Source organism: Drosophila santomea, chromosome 2L (genome assembly GCF_016746245.2).
Source record: "Drosophila santomea strain STO CAGO 1482 chromosome 2L, Prin_Dsan_1.1, whole genome shotgun sequence".
Classification (NCBI taxonomy): Eukaryota; Metazoa; Arthropoda; class Insecta; order Diptera; family Drosophilidae; genus Drosophila; species Drosophila santomea.
The window spans coordinates 20,496,904-20,513,938 of NC_053016.2; the positions used below are offsets into that span (position 1 = coordinate 20,496,904).

Here is a 17,035-nt window from a genome sequence, read left to right on the forward strand (position 1 = left end):
GTTTCTCAGTTATTGATTTTCTTCTGCAAAGACAGCAAACGCAAAAGGGCAACATTTGTTGGTCGGTATGCTTTTTGGGGGAGGACTGGGCGCACGCAGGGCGAGGCATGCATTCGAAAAGCCGGCTCCAACGGAGAGCGAGAGAGCGTAAGAGGCGAGGGGCAGCAAGGCAAACAACAAACAACGGAACACGAAGTATGAGTACATAAAACCAAACACATGGTAGTACATGGTAGTAGATAAGGTCATACAAGTTTCAGTTAAATTTGGCAAATTACCAGCAAACGCTTATTATTAAAAGCTCTTAAAAAAATATTACTTCGTAAAAAGGAATTAAAAATAGAAAATTCGGACGGTTTTTTTTAAGCTTGCATCTCATAAAGATGCGTTTTATTAGGCTATTATATAGTTTTTATATATCGCCTATTGAGTTTGAACTTAAACAAGACAAAGAACTCTGTTAATCTTAGTTGCTAAGGTTAGAGTATTTTAGCATCTGTGTCCAAAGGTTTTTATTAATCCCACTCCTCGTTATCCTCAGCGTAGGTTGCCTCGACTACGGCATTTCCCTGAATGAAAGAATTTTAATTCAGTAAGCCTTAAGTACGACAAATAAAAGTGTTTTAAGTTTACTTACCCTACCACGCACATCCACGCCACCGAACTTCTTGTTGGAGTAACCACCACCACCGCCCCCACCCAAGTCGCGTAGAAACTCCGGAACGGTCTGGCCAGATCCCTCCAAGATTTTTATCAAGTCTCCTGCAAGAGATTGATCCTGGTCAGGATCAAAGAAAGATGTGGCCCGGCCATTGTTGCCTACTCGACCTGTACGTCCAATGCGATGTACGTAGTCATCGATGTTATTGGGCATGTCAAAGTTGACCACATGCTTGATGTTCTTGATATCTGAGATGAACCACAACTATAAGAAATTTAATTTAGAAAAGTAAGTGTCCTCACTTACCAAGACCACGAGCCGCAACTGAAGTAGCTATGATAACCTTCATAGAGCCGTTCTTGAAGTCACGCAAGGCCTGCTCGCGTTGACTCTGGAGACGATCGCCATGAATCGAGGTTGTCGGAAATTCTGTTTCCGACAGGAACGAAGCTAAAAAGTCTGCCCCACGCTTTGTCTCTACGAAGACAATGGTACCATCCGCTTGCTCGCGAAGGATTTCCTAAATAAAAGACAAAAATTAATCATACGCTTTAATTATGAAGTCCACTTACCATTAGCTTTGATCGCTTGGCGAATTTATTAACTTCGTAAATGGTCTGCTGTACATCTGAGCAAGCTCCTCCCACTACGCCAATAGTAACGAAGACATAACTCTTCAAGAATTCGCCTGCCAGGCGCTGGATTTCCTCGGGAAACGTGGCGGAAAACATCAATGTTTGGTGTTCCGGACGCATTGTCTGATGGGTCATAAATTTCCGCATGCTTTCCGAGAAGCCCATGTCCAGCATTCGATCGGCCTCGTCCAATACTACGAAACGAGTATCTTCAAAGGTAATGAAAGTGCGGTCAACAAAGTCCAGCAGTCGTCCCGGAGTCGCGATTAGCACATGGCAGCCCTTGGTTATGCACTCGTTTTGATGCTTGAAAGAGGTGCCTCCGTAAACAATACTGATCTTTAGATATGACTCGAAAGCAAACTTCCTCGCTTCGCTAAAGATCTGAATTGCCAGCTCCCTAGTTGGGGATACAATCACTGCCTGCGGTTTCCCGAATTCCAGATCTTGGGGATCGTCCAACAGTTTGCTGAGGATAGGCACCAAAAAAGCAGCGGTTTTTCCAGAGCCAGTCTGGGCACAAGCCATTAAATCACGGCCAGCGGCAATCACCGGTATAGAAACTTTTTGAATTGGAGTCGGAACCGTGTAGCCCGATTTGGTAACATTCTCTCTGATAATATCACGCAATTCAGCATGTTCAAAGTTCCTAATGGCTTTGGGAACATCCTCGCCACTCACCTAAAGAATTAAGTTATATACCGATTGAAAATTTTTTAACTAAAATGGCATTTTCTTACCTTAACGGGAATATTATCATATTTTGAAAAGTTAATGCCTGAAGTAATGCCACTGCTGAAGATCTCAGTTGCATCGTTAGTAGGCTCTGGCGGAATGTAAAATTCTCGCTTCTTCTCGCCGTCTTCGACTATATCATTGTTATTGTTAACATCGTCATCATTTCGCCGGCGCCTTTCAAAACCACCCTCTCCTTTTTCGCCACGTTCACCGCGCTCCCGATTGAAGCCTCCGCGTCCGCCCCGACGTTCTTCACCTAGAAAATATGTTGATTTTTGAAAAACATGAATTTTATCCGCTTAAATCATGATGATCAACAGACAAATCTGAAGACAAAATGCATTAGTAATAATTATTAATCAAACCCAAAATTCAATTTCATAATTACTTTATTTAAGTATTTTTTTGAAGCATTAATTAATAAATCACGAACAATATTAAGATAAAATACTGTTACTCCAACCAGGTATTGGAATAATTAATATGGAGATGATTTAAATAAAAATTACAAATTAATTCGAATATTTAAGAAGACTATTATTAAACGATCATCATATTCCTTAAGTTAATATTCATCTTATTTTATTTAGAGAAGAGCGAAGAATCTACCGTCCGGACTAAGACTTATAATATTTGCAGTCTTGAGCTCAAGTAAAAAGCGATATGCCATTATCGCATCTTTGCGATTACGGATAAAAGGTGCATTGTGCATGTCCACCTGGGACTGCCTGATGAGAGCTCCAAACAGCCCATGAACTATTCTTATCTTGTCCTTCTGGATGTTCTGAATTATCTGTGGATCGTACACTTTTACAGCGGGCATAGTACTATAATTCAATGAGCCTCGCCTATTTTCCGTAATATGTCCCAGGGAGTTGCCCTGTACACCGAGTTCCTCTTGGCGATCTACCATTAGGCGAACCACATTAGCGTGTTGTGAAATGTATTCCAAATCGTTTATAGACTCTCTATACAGTTGATTTTCCATTGAAGTTCTGCGCGTATTAACCGTTTGCAAATCATTTGTTGAAGTCGGTGGAGCCAGATTTACAGCACTGCTGGTAATATATGTGCTAGCAGAATTCGAAGAATTAATTTGCAACGTTGGTAGTACCTGTACATCAGTCACATAAGCGTGATCGCTTATATTAGCCAAAGTGTTTGAAACCTCCGCTGGGACCTCGTCAACTTCCATTGGCATAGGTGGAACCGAAATATTCATAATATCACAGTTGTCCATTATTTGTGGTTTATATTCAAGACCGCTTTTAGGTCCAAAGACAGCAATTGGATGTTGACTTATTGGAGTGGAATTTATTGGCGGTAATATAGCCAAAGCTTTATCAAATGATGCTTGATCAATTGGTGCATTTGTAGAAATGTCCGAGGGAGCTACTGCAACGTACTGCGAGAAAGCTGCAGATTGCGTATAAGCCCCAGAATCCGAAAATCTTGGTGCCTCAGCAACTTCTAGAGAGGTTGTTGTTGTTGCTGCTGTGGTCAGTATCTGCGGTTGTCCATTTCGGCTGATACCCATTATCTTATCCTCTGAACGAGATACATTTAGACGTGAAGTCGATGATACTTCTCCAGCTGCGTTTTGTAGCAAGCTAGACATAAAAGTGGCTGCAATGTGCCGGCTGCTTCGGAATGCTTCCTCGCGACGGAGAATTCGTTCCGGTGTTAGTGGAGGACTGGCGACTGAAGCGTTACGGTGACCTCGTCTGCGACGGCGGACCCTCTGTGCCTGCCGAGGAGGGGGACCACCTTCGGCGTACCTAATCATTTGATCACGTGGACGGAAAATCGAGCTCCACTCACGTTGCTGGATTAGTGTGGTTTCTTCCGGAGGGACAGTAATACTCAACTGCAGCTCGCGTGACACCCTGCTGAGACGTAGATGATGTTCTTCGTCAATGACCGGTAGTCTAGGCCGGAAAGACAGTAAAGGAGTTGATGCTGGAGCGCCTCCAAGCCGCGAACGCACCACCGTTGATCCAGGAAGACCGACTAAGCGGGTTTCATCTGCATCTGCAGGCAGCACCAAAGTGCCGCTATCCATTTCTAACCCCAATGAATGCTCTGCTGGCAGTGATGGATCTGACGGTGTCGATGCAGCGCCGCCTGTTGCCAATAATGGTATGGTTCCATCTTCGTAGGTCAAATTGGGTATAAAAGACAAGCTGTGAAACGGACATTACTTAGCTTATGTATTCATTTAAAGTGAAGAGAAGGAAACGAAAGTAAGCGATGGGATTGGAAAAACATGTAGAAAAGTAAGCTGACATTATTTTGGATTAGTTTACTGTCAAATCAAATTTCGAATTAAATGTTTCGGTGACTGGCTAAATTTGGTGTTGTTTTTGTAAGCTTTAAATGTTCGAATCTGCCTTTATACTCAATCGCTAATTCGGAAAATGAACTAAAGAGGATTCATAGATGGTAAGGAAGAGAAGAGTAGTACTAGATATTTGGTTTAAGTACCCTGGATCGCTGTTATGTTCATTTGGGGTGCTCGAAGCACGCATTTCCACTGCTCTGCCGGGGACGCCAGTTGCGGAACAGGGAGTCCCCTCATCACCAGTTGCATTGTAGCGACTAACGTAAACTCCATCTGGCGTTTCCTGATTTTGCGACCGCTGGTGTCGTGCCAAGTTTACCATACTACTGGCCTGAACACTACTCGATTGGATTGGTTCGGTCGCAACAGTCAATATTATGTGTGTCCTAGTTAATAGTCGACAATAAGAAATCTTTTTTTGGTGGACCGTCGAAATATGTAGCTTTTTTGCATCTGGCCAGGCATAAGATTGAAAACCCATTTCCGGAATGCCAAAACGCATTGCCCTTATTTCATGTCGAGAGACGAAGTGCTCACTTAACCAGTGCTGAAATCTAGTCACTTCATAAGTAGATCCCTCCACTTGATTATTTCCTGGGTGTTTTTGTTGTTCTGTTGGAATAAAATCATCTCTCAAGACACCTTGATTATCATCATATAGCCTTCGACCTGTTTGGTATCCTTGGCCAAAAACCTGATGATACACGTTGTATGCAGCGCTTTGTATTTCCGTTATGTCTTCGACTTCTGTTAAACCTTTCGATCGAGCGCTCTCAGTCCTGCTGGTTCTGTTTATTTGTCTATCTCCGACTTGCGAAAGTTGCGGTACTACAATTTGCTGTAGGTTCATCAACCGGGACAAATCAGCTCTACAATCCGCAATAATGTTTTGAAACTGTCCAATTCCATTCGCTTCCTCATGTTCGCTTTCACAAAGCAATCGGTTCATGTCGTCCATAAGGCGATTCACAATATCAGTTGTTTTGCGTATCTGATGTGCCTTTTGAGCACGCTTTTCCTGAGCTAATTTCTCGAGAGAAGCCCATGCTTGGTTGACCAATGTCTTAAAGGCAGTCAGCATGTAGTCACGCAATTTGCGAATCAATGGTAGGCTGGTCGTGTATTTGCTCAGGTTCAGCTGATCGATGAATGCACCCACCTCATCCTTATCACAGCTTGAAGGGATCGGCGGCAGTTCCATAACTAAAATGTTGGCCAATTTACCACGAATCGGGCAAACACGCATAGACAAAACGAAAAAACAAACTACATGACAAAACAATGCACAACATAGAATTCAGCAGTAATGACTTAAATGACCATAACCCAAACTTTAACTACCGTGCCTACAAATGATTCACTTACCATCCTCGTTGTCGTCGCGGCGACCTCGAAAGCCGCCGCCTCCTTCGCGACGTCCTCCACGGAAACCAAATCCATCTCCATCACCACCACGATTTCCTCCTCGATAGACTCCACCTCCTCTGCCGCCGCCGCCAAAGCTCTTGCCCTTGTCCTCATCATCGCTCCATCCGGGTGCTTCTTTCTCAGGCTTACTAAACGAGGCTCCACCGCTAGTTTGGGCAGAGGGCTGAAATAGTTGAGTTTAGTAAGCATATATTATTTGTACGAAGCAATACGAACCAAATCCTCCCAGTCCGACATATTGATGGTTTTTTTGGCTAAAATAAACAAATTAATAATTAATAAATAAGTATTGAATGAATTTATTTCCATGCGTACAAAGGCATCAAAAAACAGCCAATAAATTATTGTGGCCATTTCTTAAGTATTCAAATCTGAATTTTTAAAATATATAATGTATTTGTATTTGGTCGCTTTTCATTTAATATACTTATTTTTCTTCATATTTTCCAGCCGATGCCATGACTGGTTCAAACTAAAAAGTACCCGCCAAATCGAGAGCCCGCTAAACACAGCTGCCATTCGAATCGATTTTCGACATTCGCAGCGAAACGCGTGGAAAAACGTGAGTTTCTGTTTTTCTATGTATACCAAGAACACATGTGGGCGCTCTGTTTGTGCTGGCTGTATGCGTGATTTGGCCCATGTGCATGTGGAATCGCGTGAGGCAGTATGTGTAGGTAATACTAGCAGCGAGGCGAAGAAGAAACACTGAAAATTAAGGTTAGAGAGCAGCAGGCACCAAACAGCCAGCAGAAAAGTAAGAAAAATCCCCCCAAAAGGCTTAAATAAATTGCAAAAATTCACGTTAGTCCAAGAGTTTATTGTGTAAACCATAAATCCAGCGAATATGGGGCACATTAGACCATAGTTTGTGACCCGAAAGAGAAATCCTATCGAATATCAAAGGGTGTGAGGCAGCGGGCGAAAAAGGAAAATCAATCAATTCCCACTAAAACTGTGTGTAAATATTTCTTTTTACAGAAAAAAGGCAATTGAAGCGGCAGGCAGCTAGCAACGAAAAACACACCCACCCACAAAATCATGGACAGCGCCGGTAAAAATCGTTATGAACTTTTGTTCATGGACGACGATGTCAGCGATCCATTAGATAATCTTGTGGCGCCGACGGCCGCCGCTGCCGCAGCAGCAGCTGGCAAGAAGAAGCAGCCGTCAGCTGCTGCAGCGGCCACCAAAACGACCGCCAAGGTGGCCAACAACAATAACAAGGCGACCGCAGGATCCAATACCGGTGGACCCAATGCCAAAAAACCAAATCAGGCCGAGAAGGAAAACAAGCCCAACAATGCTTTAAACAAGACCGATGGCAAGAAGTTCACCCCATCAGCCGACAAACAGTTCAACAACAACGCCAGCAACAACAAACAACAAGGTGCTCCACGGCAAGGAGGTGGCGCCAACCGAACACGTGAGTTTGGCAGCGGTCAAGGACAGGGTCAAGGACAAGGACAAGGTGGCCAGCAGCAGCGCAGCGTAAACTTCCGTCAACAAAACGGCAATGCCGAGACTCGTGAGCAGCGCAACAATCGCCGCAATGTCCGCGAAAACGGCGGAGCACCCGATGGCCAGCAGTCGCGACCATACCGCGGCCCAGGCGGTGGTCAAGGTGCTGGCGGAGATCGTCCCCAGCGTCAAAACCGCAACTACGATGGCCAAAACAGGAAGCGCGAGTTCGATCGCCAGTCGGGTTCCGATAGAACTGGTAAGTGTTAATGCATTAAGTCATGTCGTTAATGCAACACAGCAGATGGAAAGTCCTTAGTTCAGGTCAAATAGATACAGTTTAGACCACTAACTCCGGATCAGTTCGGATTTCTGAGGGTTCGAGCTATACAATTGTACCTACATTCTTTCAAAGCAAAGTTAACTTGCTTGTTTTCTGTTAAAAAAGTTTGAGAAGATGGAATTTTAGGAGTAAATCTACCCAAATTATGAGAATGGTTTTGCATTCCATCCCTGGCCAATAAACGTGAACGTTTTTACCCCATTCCATTATTCTCATTCCAATGCTTAAGTGTTTCTGTTGATCAGATCGAATCTAACGTTGAACTACCAAGGGGCACGGTAGACATAACCACAAAATGAGCGCGCCCGCGCTCAAGAAAATAAGAAAAAATTAACAAATAAACCAAAAACAACTTTCCATGACAACTAGAAAATCAAACTCAGCAGGCGACGCAGGAAAAACACATTCCATCTACAGTTTACTCGTAACCAATTACCCATGCTTATAGTCACGAGGAATTATTAGCCGCCTTTAGGCAACATGACTGAAATCTTCTGTGTACCCCACCCAACAAATATTTGAAGGAAAATAATTCGAATTAGGTATCTGAAATATAATTCCTTTTTATAACTAACGCGAACTTTTCATCGATTGATGCAATAACAATAAGATTCGTACAACTAATCAAGGTCATTGACTTAATGTCAAACTATAACGAAACATATTATATTCATAATTATTAGCCGCCTGCATAGACCACACTGCTGATGGTCCAATGGAAATAAATTTAATAGATATCTATATTAAAATTGTTGGATTATAAACGCTTTAAAAATAATTTGATAGTAAGATGTGGTATATGCTAGGCAAATAGAAGAAGAGCGGGAACACGGTGTATGTAAATCAATTGTGGCACATAAGTTCACGGTAAGCTTATGGTCAAGCAGTGGTCAAACGACGCAGGCATATCTCCCACTCACGTGGGGGGATCAGTCAAATCAATACTAATGGTCGGAACAGAACATTCAACTAGCTACAGCACACACTTCTTTCCATTGAATGAAATCTCTTTCCTCGCATTTTCCGCCTGTTTTCTTGCTGCCTGCTTCTTAGACCGCTTCGTTTTTGGAATATCCAAAATTATAATCACAGCGGCAGCAAAAGAAACAAGAAGCACTACGGCACAAACCGACAGAGAAAATGTGTTAAAAATAGTTCGTCCATCTTCTGGGCGGCATTCCCGTCTAACGCAAGTGCTTGTAGGAGGCCTTTGCAGGCATACTCATTGGGTAAGAGGAGGGGACGGAATAGTTCCCCCGCTGAATCTGATTACAGTGAACGGGTGCTGTCGGCTTATCTGTCACTATGCGAGGGCAGTGAAAAGTCCTATCGTGGTTAGATTTCAATAGGCAAGATTGACCTAATTAGTGGGGTATTGCTACTGCTAGAATAGAGTCCATTTGGCTTGGAAATACTTTTTTACCGGTTTAATAACTTAATATTAAATAGATTAATTAAATTAAACTGAAAAACTTACTTTCGCGACAATTTGCAAGTATAGAAGCTCCGCTTTTCCTTTTTGTTGGCTTTTCTGAAATGATGAAGAAGTAGGTCAATAATAATTAACGCAACATTTATTACTATATTCACAGGTGTGAAGTCAATTGACAAACGCGATGGAGCTGGTTCCCACAATTGGGGATCGGTCAAAGAGGCTATTGATGATGTGAACAAGAACGAAAGCGAGACCAATGTGACCAATGCAGAGGGTGGCCCCAAGGCTGAAGATTCTGGCACTGAACCACAGAGCGAGCAGGCTGTTGCCGAGGAGGAGGCCAAAGAGCTGACCTTGGACGAGTGGAAGGCACAGCAAGGACAGCGCATAAAGCCGACCTTTAACATCCGCAAGGCTGGAGAAGGTGCGTGTGCAATGCAAAATGATCTATAGTTAATCATTTGAATTCGATACCATGGAAAGAATCCTTTTCGGCTAACCATCAATTAAACTTTTAATCATGTTAGCTAAAATCCGCATTTATAGTAAAGTTACAAATCACAGGAAACTCCTTAGATTTTAAACAGATCTTAGCTTAACAATAGTAAACTATGTGCTATGACCTATTAGCTACAAAACAATCTACAATCAATTTTTTCCGCAGGCGAGGACACCACACAATGGAAGAAAATGGTCGTCTTAACTAGCAACAAGAAGAAGGAGAACGACAGCGAAGAGGAGCTCGAGTACGATCCTGCCCTTTATCCACAGCGTGTGGGTAGGCAGCAGCGCGTCCTGGACATTCAGTTTAACTTCAATGATGGTCGCCGTGGCGGACCAGGCGGTTTCGGAGGACGCGGTGGCCGTGGAGGTCCCAGACCCGGCGGATTTGGAGGCGGACCGCGCAGCGAGGGAGGCAACCGCGATGGCGGCAACCGTGAGGGTGGCCGAGACAATCGTGAGGGTGGAAACCGTGGCCCACGAGATGGCCAGCAGCATAATAACGAGGGCGGTGCTCCCTCCGCTCAAAATCAGAGGCCACCCATCGATCGTCGTGGTCCGGGAAACAACCAAAACAACAATCAGAACAGCGGTCCAGGACAGAATAAGCGTTTTGAGCGACAACAGAACACCGCTCCCAAGGTCAACGATGAGCGTCAGTTTCCCACTCTGGCTTAAATCGATTGTTTGAGCAGGAGTAGTTCCTCAAATTGCAGTTTTGGTGACTGACGTTGAAAAATGAAAGCAAGCAGCAGGTTACCAAAATGAAATCTTATAAATTACGTATATCACAGACAAGAAACTTTTTAAAACCTAAAACAAAAAGGGGATATTACAAAACAATTGTAGCCGCCATATAAGCCAAAAGCAACAAAAATACCAACCAACAAGCTAAGCAAAACATGTATAATAAATTATACATATGTTTAAAAATATATGAAAAGAGAACACACAAAAAGCAATTTTAGTTTATACGCGGCCAACTATTCAGATTTTACCCGATAAAATCGCGATCAAGCAAGTGACCTCGTGTAAACTAGTCAGTGTCAGGCTAAGTCATCCGCATTATGGATTTTATATCTAGTAACTGTTCACGATACGAGATTTTTTCTAAAACGGCAGAGGCGGTCATAAGAATTGTTTTATTGCATCAACCAAAACCTGATGTAGTTGTTTTTTTTTTGTTATTACCACTCACTTAATCAAAAAATCATCCTACCTTATAAAAACAAAATGCAGTCGCTAACCAGTGAACAAGGCGAATAAAATAAACTAAAGATAAAATATATAATATACAACATCACAGCCTGATAAAATCTTCTACGAAAAGAAGCAAAATACACTAAATACATTACAATAGTTTGTTTTCACCGAGAGAACAGTAAAAGCATTTTCATTACTCATAATTTTTTGTTCAATAACGAATCACATTTTCGTAGCGAAATGTACGTTTTATTATTTTTTACTATGTTAACTTTTATTTAAAATAAACAACACCAAAAGGAAGAAATATTAAAAAAAAAATCAATAGTTCGAGAGAAAGAAACCCAAAACCGAAAGAATAGTAAGTGTTAAAACCTTTGTAACTGTGTTTCTTGGATGCAAATTCTATGATTAAACATTTAAATTTAATAATTATAAAGCGGACTATGCATCATATATACTACTTTTAATTATAAATACCTAACTGAACACACACACACTGAAATACAAAACAAAACAATATTAATTTAAGCATTATTAAAGAAATAAAAACAAAAAATATTGATTAACTATTGGAGCAAATTAGAAACCTTTAATAAGTAGATAATAGTTGGAGGGAAACTTTTGAAGAAACCCATTTCAGATGAGAAAACCACTCCCGAAAACGCTAATTTGAAGATCCCTGTAAAATCATTTGCCTATATTAACTAGAAACTGTATAAATTATATGAGATATATATATTCGTACATGGTAAAATCAATTTTATGAGGGCAATTACACAAAGCAAAGAAAATTAAAGAGCAGATGAAAAATATGAAGGAAATCGTACATGAAACAAATACATTTTTTGAAATATTGTATTGTGTTTTGACCCAAAGAAACCATTCAACAAATGTTGAGCAACTCGTTTAAACATAAAACAAGAACATTTATTTGATAAAAATAAAGAAACAAAGAAAACAAAACTTGTCAGTTTGAGAATTTTGGGGAAAAGGAGAAAGAAAATTCATGAAAGAGCAAGTAATTTGAGGAGTTGCACATAAAAGATCGAATAGCGAATGGTAATTGACGACGAGGGGAAAGAATTTCTGTGTATGACAAAATTTGTTGGGACTATGAAAGCAAATGCTTCCCCTTGAGATTTTCAAAATAAAAAAAAAATTCAAAATATCAGCCAAAGGAAAGAAAAACATGGGCAGATCGTAGAAAACGCAAATCTGATCTTTGGAAAAAGTGTTGAAAACTAAGCCAAAAGAAACGAAACCTAACGCAAACATTTTTCAGATTTATTCAGGGAACCCACACTACAACGTAGTACTTTGAATGAAAATGTTTAAGATGAATTGCAATAGTATAACGCACCTAAAACAGTATTCCACAGAGTTCCATCAAGTTCCAAAACTCAAAAGAGAATAGACAGAATAGAAGACCGAATAAATATACGAACACCTGGTTGGTAAAAATGAAAAAGCTACACAGGATAACATTTTCAACATTTTTTTCCCACGAACTAAAAAAGCCAAATTTGTTTTTTCTAACTTTTTTTTTCATTAAAATGAATACACTTCACACGCAGACTTTTTTATTTTAGACCCTTTTAAGATCCCTCTAGAATTTAAGCCAAAAAGGAAACGAAATTAATGCTTTAGGATTGCCATGCTTGCGAATTGCTTTAGTCAAATAGAAAGAAATTACGTGGCAACTACCCTGAAACATAACGGCGACTGACACAAGAAAATATGAAAATGAACGCAAGAAGTTAAAAGGAGTCTAATAAAAGCAATTTATTAGGTTTATGAAAAATGTTTAAAAACAAAGCCGAAAAAAAAGGAAACCCACTGAACTCTACAATGAATTAAGTGTTTGTTGTACTTGTTATAATACTTTGAATTAAAATGTTTGAGATGAATTGCAAAAGTATAAGCGCACCTAAAACAGAGTTCCACAGAAATGTCAGACGAACGACGCCTTAAAGAGAATAGACAGAAAAGAAAACCGAACAAATACACAAACACGCACAAAAAGGCAAAATAGCAGAACATCCTCTTTAAACATGGTTGGCCAAAATGAATAAGCTTAACAGGAAAACATTTTCAAAGCGAAAATCAAAATACGCACATGAAACAAGATCCCCCGATCTAGAAAAGGCGAAATTTGTTCTCTAACTGATTTCTTTTATTAACCTGAATAGACTTTCCACACGCTGACTTTTTTATTTTTGAACTTTTGAGATCCCGTTAGAATTGAACACAAAAAGGAAACGAAATGAAGAATTCATGCTTCAGGGTAGCCAAGCTCTCGAATTGCATCAGTCAAATATAAAGAAACTCCGTGGCAACTACATTATGTCGCTTCGACAACCCTAAAACATAACGGCGACTGACACAAGAAAATCCGAAAATGGACGAATGAAGTAAAAAGAAACTTAATAAATTCAATTTATAAGGAGTATGAAAACTGGCGTAAAATTTTAATGCGGTTTTTTTTTTTAGAAAAGAAGAATTATTTTAATTAAAGCACTAACTTTCGGAAACTTTAATATGAATCGAAAAGTTTAAGTGTACCTCATTTTAAAGTTCCAAAATTATAAAAAAAGAATTTTAAAATGAAATTACTAAGATAGTCTTTCTACTTACCTTGCTCTTCTAGAGCAAATATATGCTATTTAAGCTAGGAACCACTTTAGAAATTCAACTAAGAACAACAGCTCTTGGCGCAAACGCAAAACTAAAAAGGATCTGAAAAAAGCGTGAGGTTAGAGCTAGCGGTGGAATAACCAATATGGCTATCGGACCACTTTTAAAAATATCGATAGTCTCTGTATATTGTATTCCCCTGACAGTATTCTAGATTGGCTGTTAATGATATATACAGTTATGATTTTGAATCAAAAACGTTCCGTTTAAAAGCGCTGTTCTTACATGGAAAAACAAAAGTGCACTGCTTGCAAGCAGTACATGTTTTAAGAACAGTTTTTAGGTGTGTGTACTCGCTTAAACCCATATGTATTTTTAAATACGGTAACGCTGACGGCTTATGAAACTCACACTACTTCCAGTTGAAAATTGTTTGCAGTAGCCATGGGAAGGTATTTCTTGACAAGCCGCCGCCCGGTACCACTAAAACGCGTTAGGGTATTCTTGCAACTCGTTCTGCGAATACAGAAACGAAAAAATAGTAAACAACTTTTATTGGAGGGAAAAAAGGTAATAGCCCGGCTTCCCCATAAACAACTGACGCAGACCCTCAGCACTGACCATAGCCGGTAGCCGACGTCAGTTAACCTAACCTCTGATCAGATTGAGTGTCCCAAAATGAGCGTGGAGGAGGAAGTGTTTCGAATCCAAAAGAAGATGAGTAAGATGGCCAGCGACGGCACAGTGAGTATCGAGATAAGCTAACATTCTGCACATCATGTCACGAACGATATCCGCCACACAGGGGCAGGATCAGGCTCTGGACCTGCTGAAGGCCCTGCAAACGCTGAACATCAACCTGGACATTCTGACCAAAACGCGCATCGGCATGACCGTGAACGAGCTGCGCAAGAGCAGCAAGGACGACGAGGTAATCGCTCTGGCCAAGACCCTGATCAAAAACTGGAAGCGCTTCCTGGCCAGCCCGGCGCCCACCACTCCGAACCACAGCTCCACGAAGGAGGGCTCCTCCAACAACAGCAGTGCCGCGAAGTCAACGAGCGGCGCAAAGTCGTCATCCTCCAGCAAGGACAAGTCCAGTTCATCCAGCTCATCCAATAATAAGGAGAAAAAAGGCTCGTCATCCTCGTCACAGTCCTCGTTTCCCTCCGGCGGCATGACAGATGCGGTTCGCATCAAGTGCCGCGAAATGCTGGCCGCCGCACTAAAGATTGGTGAAGTGCCTGAGGGATGCGGGGAGCCTGAGGAAATGGCCGCCGAGCTGGAGGATGCCATTTACTCCGAGTTCAAGAACACGGATATGAAGTACAAGAATCGCATTAGGTCGCGCGTGGCCAATCTGAAGGACCCCAAGAATCCGGGATTGCGCGGGAACTTCATGTGCGGCGCCGTCACTGCCAAGCAGCTGGCCAAAATGACGCCCGAGGAGATGGCCAGCGATGAGATGAAGAAGCTGCGCGAGAAGTTCGTCAAGGAGGCCATCAACGATGCCCAGCTGGCCACCGTGCAGGGCACTAAGACCGATCTCCTCAAGTGCGCCAAGTGCAAGAAGCGCAACTGCACCTACAACCAGCTGCAGACGCGTTCCGCCGATGAACCTATGACCACCTTCGTCATGTGCAACGAGTGCGGCAACCGATGGAAGTTCTGCTAACTCCCAAGATTGTTCCAAATACTAAATCAATCCCAAAACAGCACACACCACACATCCTTCATATTCTTAAATGAAACATTGTAAAGACACGACACGCAAGAACACATTTTGTATATGCTGCCCAACTGTGGAGGCGCTTACTCTGACCACCTAAACCTAAACGAGAAGAAAAGAAATTTCAATAAACATTAACTATTGATAAAACGAAGACGTCTTGTCGCCGCAATCAGTTTTTTAAAAAGCCGGTGATAACAGCCATGTGGCTGATAACGCTAGTACTTACGGGGCGAAGAATTGAGCATTGAGCTAATTAAATATTATGAGTATAACTCAGTACGGACTGACACTTATTTGTATGCCCTTGCAGAAGGCAGGAGTTAGCAGCGCAGTGAAGAAACCCATATACGGTATGTACATATTATATGTATATATATTCTTGATCAGTATTAACAGCCGAGCCTCTAAATAGCTATCCCTGCTTTTAGGCTATTTGCATTAAACTGTCCCTAAAGCATTCCTTCTATTGCAGGTAGTATATAGTATATAAGCAAAATCGGACCATTATATCATATCTGCTATAGAACTAACTATAGAACTATAGAACTAATTAAAAATGGCCGACTATAGCTGCCATATGAACAGTAAAATAAATTAAAAATGAAGGAGAAGAAATTATAGTTTCTTTGGTTTTCATCATAAAATGTTCTTATTTGATAAATATTAGTTTTTATAGCCGTAAGTAAAATAATTATTGGAAGAGTATACAAACTCGGCTTGTTGAACTTCCCTTCTTGATAATGTGTGCATATAAGCAAATATCTTTAAAACGGCTCTTTGGGAAAATAAATTGAGCTCGACCCATAATTTTTTGATACCGAGTAAGATAGATATACATATACCACATGCAATTCAAGTTTTAAAATATCATATATTGCCATGTTGAATGCGCCTCTGTTTCCGCGCTTAGTCAACATTAATTTCGAAGTAGACGTTTATGATGGACACCCAGTTTACGACTCCATCATCCATCTCGAGAGTCAACTTGTAGATGCCTTTTGGCAATGGAACCTTTGCAAACATGCGGTCACTCAAGGTGCAGTTCCTTATGAAAACATCAGCCTAAAAGACATATTAATATAAATCTGATTATCGTCAAACGTACTCACATTGTAAGGACATGTATGATTAAGATTGGAAAAGGGCAAAAAGGCGGTGTAGAAGTAGTAGAAGACTCTCAGACGATTGGGATGCTTTAGGACGCGACAGAATTCCTCGGAAACATTGAATAGGAACGGATGGTATCCGGATAGCTTCCGATAAACGGTGAATCTCACGGCCATCCTATTTATTGGCAGTTTTAGAAACTTCACATGGATGTTGGCCCCGATGATTCCCCTGCCAAGCACTTTCAGTCGGCATTCTGGAAAGTCAACGAATGTTTTGTCATAGCTTTCGCACGCCAGGTTTGTAAGGCGCACGTATCCGTGGGATTTCCCTATGAAAAGGAAGAAGATCCACAAGAGGTACTTCATCGGGGCTGATAGTCTGAATGCACTAACCAATTTATATAGTTGTGATCCAAAATGCAATTATTGGTCAGGCGTAATTAGATTTTAATTACAAAATAATAAAACATTGATATACTGACTACTTTTCGCAATACGTATAAATAATTAGGTAATCAACAAACCATTTCAACAAGCCACTAAACGTTGTTGACGACATATTCAATTTATTGAAATAAAAAGAAAGCTTTTTGCAAAATTAACATGAGAGAACGCTATAGTCGAGTTCCCTGACTATCTGATACCCGTTACTCAGCTATTGAAAGTGCGAAGGAGAGGGCGTTAGAGGCGGTTTGTGGGCGTTAGAGTGGGCGTGGCAACATGAATCAACAAACTTGCGCTGCGTCTATGTCTCTGGAGTCTGTATGCTTAGTCTCAACTTTCTAGCTTTTCTAGTTCCTGAGATCTCAGC

At 41.2% G+C, this 17,035-nt stretch overlaps 5 protein-coding genes across 6 annotated transcripts; 2 read left to right on the forward strand and 3 right to left on the reverse strand.

The window, feature by feature from the left end:
* Positions 1-389: 389 nt before the first annotated feature.
* On the reverse strand, positions 390-13,496 carry LOC120443825 (ATP-dependent RNA helicase vasa). The gene is made up of 9 exons (XM_039623173.2): positions 13,384-13,496; positions 9,085-9,138; positions 6,020-6,057; positions 5,741-5,966; positions 2,037-2,290; positions 1,234-1,977; positions 968-1,181; positions 638-909; positions 390-569 (listed from the first exon to the last, which is right to left on the reverse strand). Exons 3-9 carry the CDS (start codon positions 6,038-6,040, stop codon positions 516-518), a joined length of 1,785 nt encoding a protein of 594 aa, XP_039479107.1. The 5' UTR covers positions 6,041-6,057; positions 9,085-9,138; positions 13,384-13,496; the 3' UTR covers positions 390-515.
* On the reverse strand, positions 2,507-5,724 carry LOC120443824 (sister chromatid cohesion protein solo). The gene is made up of 2 exons (XM_039623172.2): positions 4,519-5,724; positions 2,507-4,217 (listed from the first exon to the last, which is right to left on the reverse strand). Exons 1-2 carry the CDS (start codon positions 5,619-5,621, stop codon positions 2,621-2,623), a joined length of 2,700 nt encoding a protein of 899 aa, XP_039479106.1. The 5' UTR covers positions 5,622-5,724; the 3' UTR covers positions 2,507-2,620.
* LOC120443826 (plasminogen activator inhibitor 1 RNA-binding protein) lies at positions 4,325-11,712 on the forward strand. Of its 2 annotated transcripts, XM_039623174.2 has the most exons (5): positions 4,325-4,476; positions 6,254-6,365; positions 6,785-7,523; positions 9,200-9,466; positions 9,707-11,712. In XM_039623174.2, the coding sequence occupies exons 3-5, from the start codon at positions 6,845-6,847 to the stop codon at positions 10,219-10,221; spliced, it is 1,461 nt and encodes a 486-aa protein (XP_039479108.1). In that variant the 5' UTR covers positions 4,325-4,476; positions 6,254-6,365; positions 6,785-6,844; the 3' UTR covers positions 10,222-11,712. The 2 variants fall into 2 exon arrangements, with proteins under 2 accessions (XP_039479108.1, XP_039479109.1); XM_039623175.2 differs by lacking the exons at positions 4,325-4,476; positions 6,254-6,365 and adding an exon at positions 6,417-6,560.
* Positions 13,497-13,835: 339 nt separating the features above from the next.
* LOC120458364 (transcription elongation factor S-II) lies at positions 13,836-15,266 on the forward strand. Its single transcript, XM_039645978.1, has 2 exons — positions 13,836-14,127; positions 14,189-15,266. The coding sequence occupies exons 1-2, from the start codon at positions 14,062-14,064 to the stop codon at positions 15,056-15,058; spliced, it is 936 nt and encodes a 311-aa protein (XP_039501912.1). The 5' UTR covers positions 13,836-14,061; the 3' UTR covers positions 15,059-15,266.
* Positions 15,267-16,021: 755 nt separating this feature from the next.
* LOC120458328 lies at positions 16,022-16,590 on the reverse strand. The gene is made up of 2 exons (XM_039645949.1): positions 16,225-16,590; positions 16,022-16,177 (listed from the first exon to the last, which is right to left on the reverse strand). Exons 1-2 carry the CDS (start codon positions 16,588-16,590, stop codon positions 16,022-16,024), a joined length of 522 nt encoding a protein of 173 aa, XP_039501883.1.
* Positions 16,591-17,035: the final 445 nt, after the last annotated feature.

Excerpts from the sequence above, each read along its gene's own strand:
- LOC120443824 (XM_039623172.2), bottom strand. The coding sequence starts at position 5,621 with ATGCGTGTTTGCCCGATTCGTGGTAAATTGGCCAACATTTTAGTTATG. Across the intron at positions 4,218-4,518 it reads GAACATAACAGCGATCCAGG|CTTGTCTTTTATACCCAATT; the intron begins GTACTTAAACCA and ends TCCGTTTCACAG.
- LOC120443825 (XM_039623173.2), bottom strand. The coding sequence starts at position 6,040 with ATGTCGGACTGGGAGGATTTG. Across the intron at positions 2,291-5,740 it reads CCGCGACGACAACGAGGATG|GTGAAGAACGTCGGGGCGGA; the intron begins GTAAGTGAATCA and ends CATATTTTCTAG. Across the intron at positions 570-637 it reads GCGTGGATGTGCGTGGTAGG|GGAAATGCCGTAGTCGAGGC; the intron begins GTAAGTAAACTT and ends TCTTTCATTCAG.
- LOC120443826 (XM_039623174.2), top strand. The coding sequence starts at position 6,845 with ATGGACAGCGCCGGTAAAAATCGTTATGAACTTTTGTTCATGGACGAC. Across the intron at positions 7,524-9,199 it reads GTCGGGTTCCGATAGAACTG|GTGTGAAGTCAATTGACAAA; the intron begins GTAAGTGTTAAT and ends CTATATTCACAG. Across the intron at positions 9,467-9,706 it reads CATCCGCAAGGCTGGAGAAG|GCGAGGACACCACACAATGG; the intron begins GTGCGTGTGCAA and ends TTTTTTCCGCAG.
- LOC120458364 (XM_039645978.1), top strand. The coding sequence starts at position 14,062 with ATGAGCGTGGAGGAGGAAGTGTTTCGAATCCAAAAGAAGATGAGTAAG. Across the intron at positions 14,128-14,188 it reads AGATGGCCAGCGACGGCACA|GGGCAGGATCAGGCTCTGGA; the intron begins GTGAGTATCGAG and ends TCCGCCACACAG.
- LOC120458328 (XM_039645949.1), bottom strand. The coding sequence starts at position 16,590 with ATGAAGTACCTCTTGTGGATCTTCTTCCTTTTCATAGGGAAATCCCAC. Across the intron at positions 16,178-16,224 it reads ATCATACATGTCCTTACAAT|GCTGATGTTTTCATAAGGAA; the intron begins GTGAGTACGTTT and ends TATGTCTTTTAG.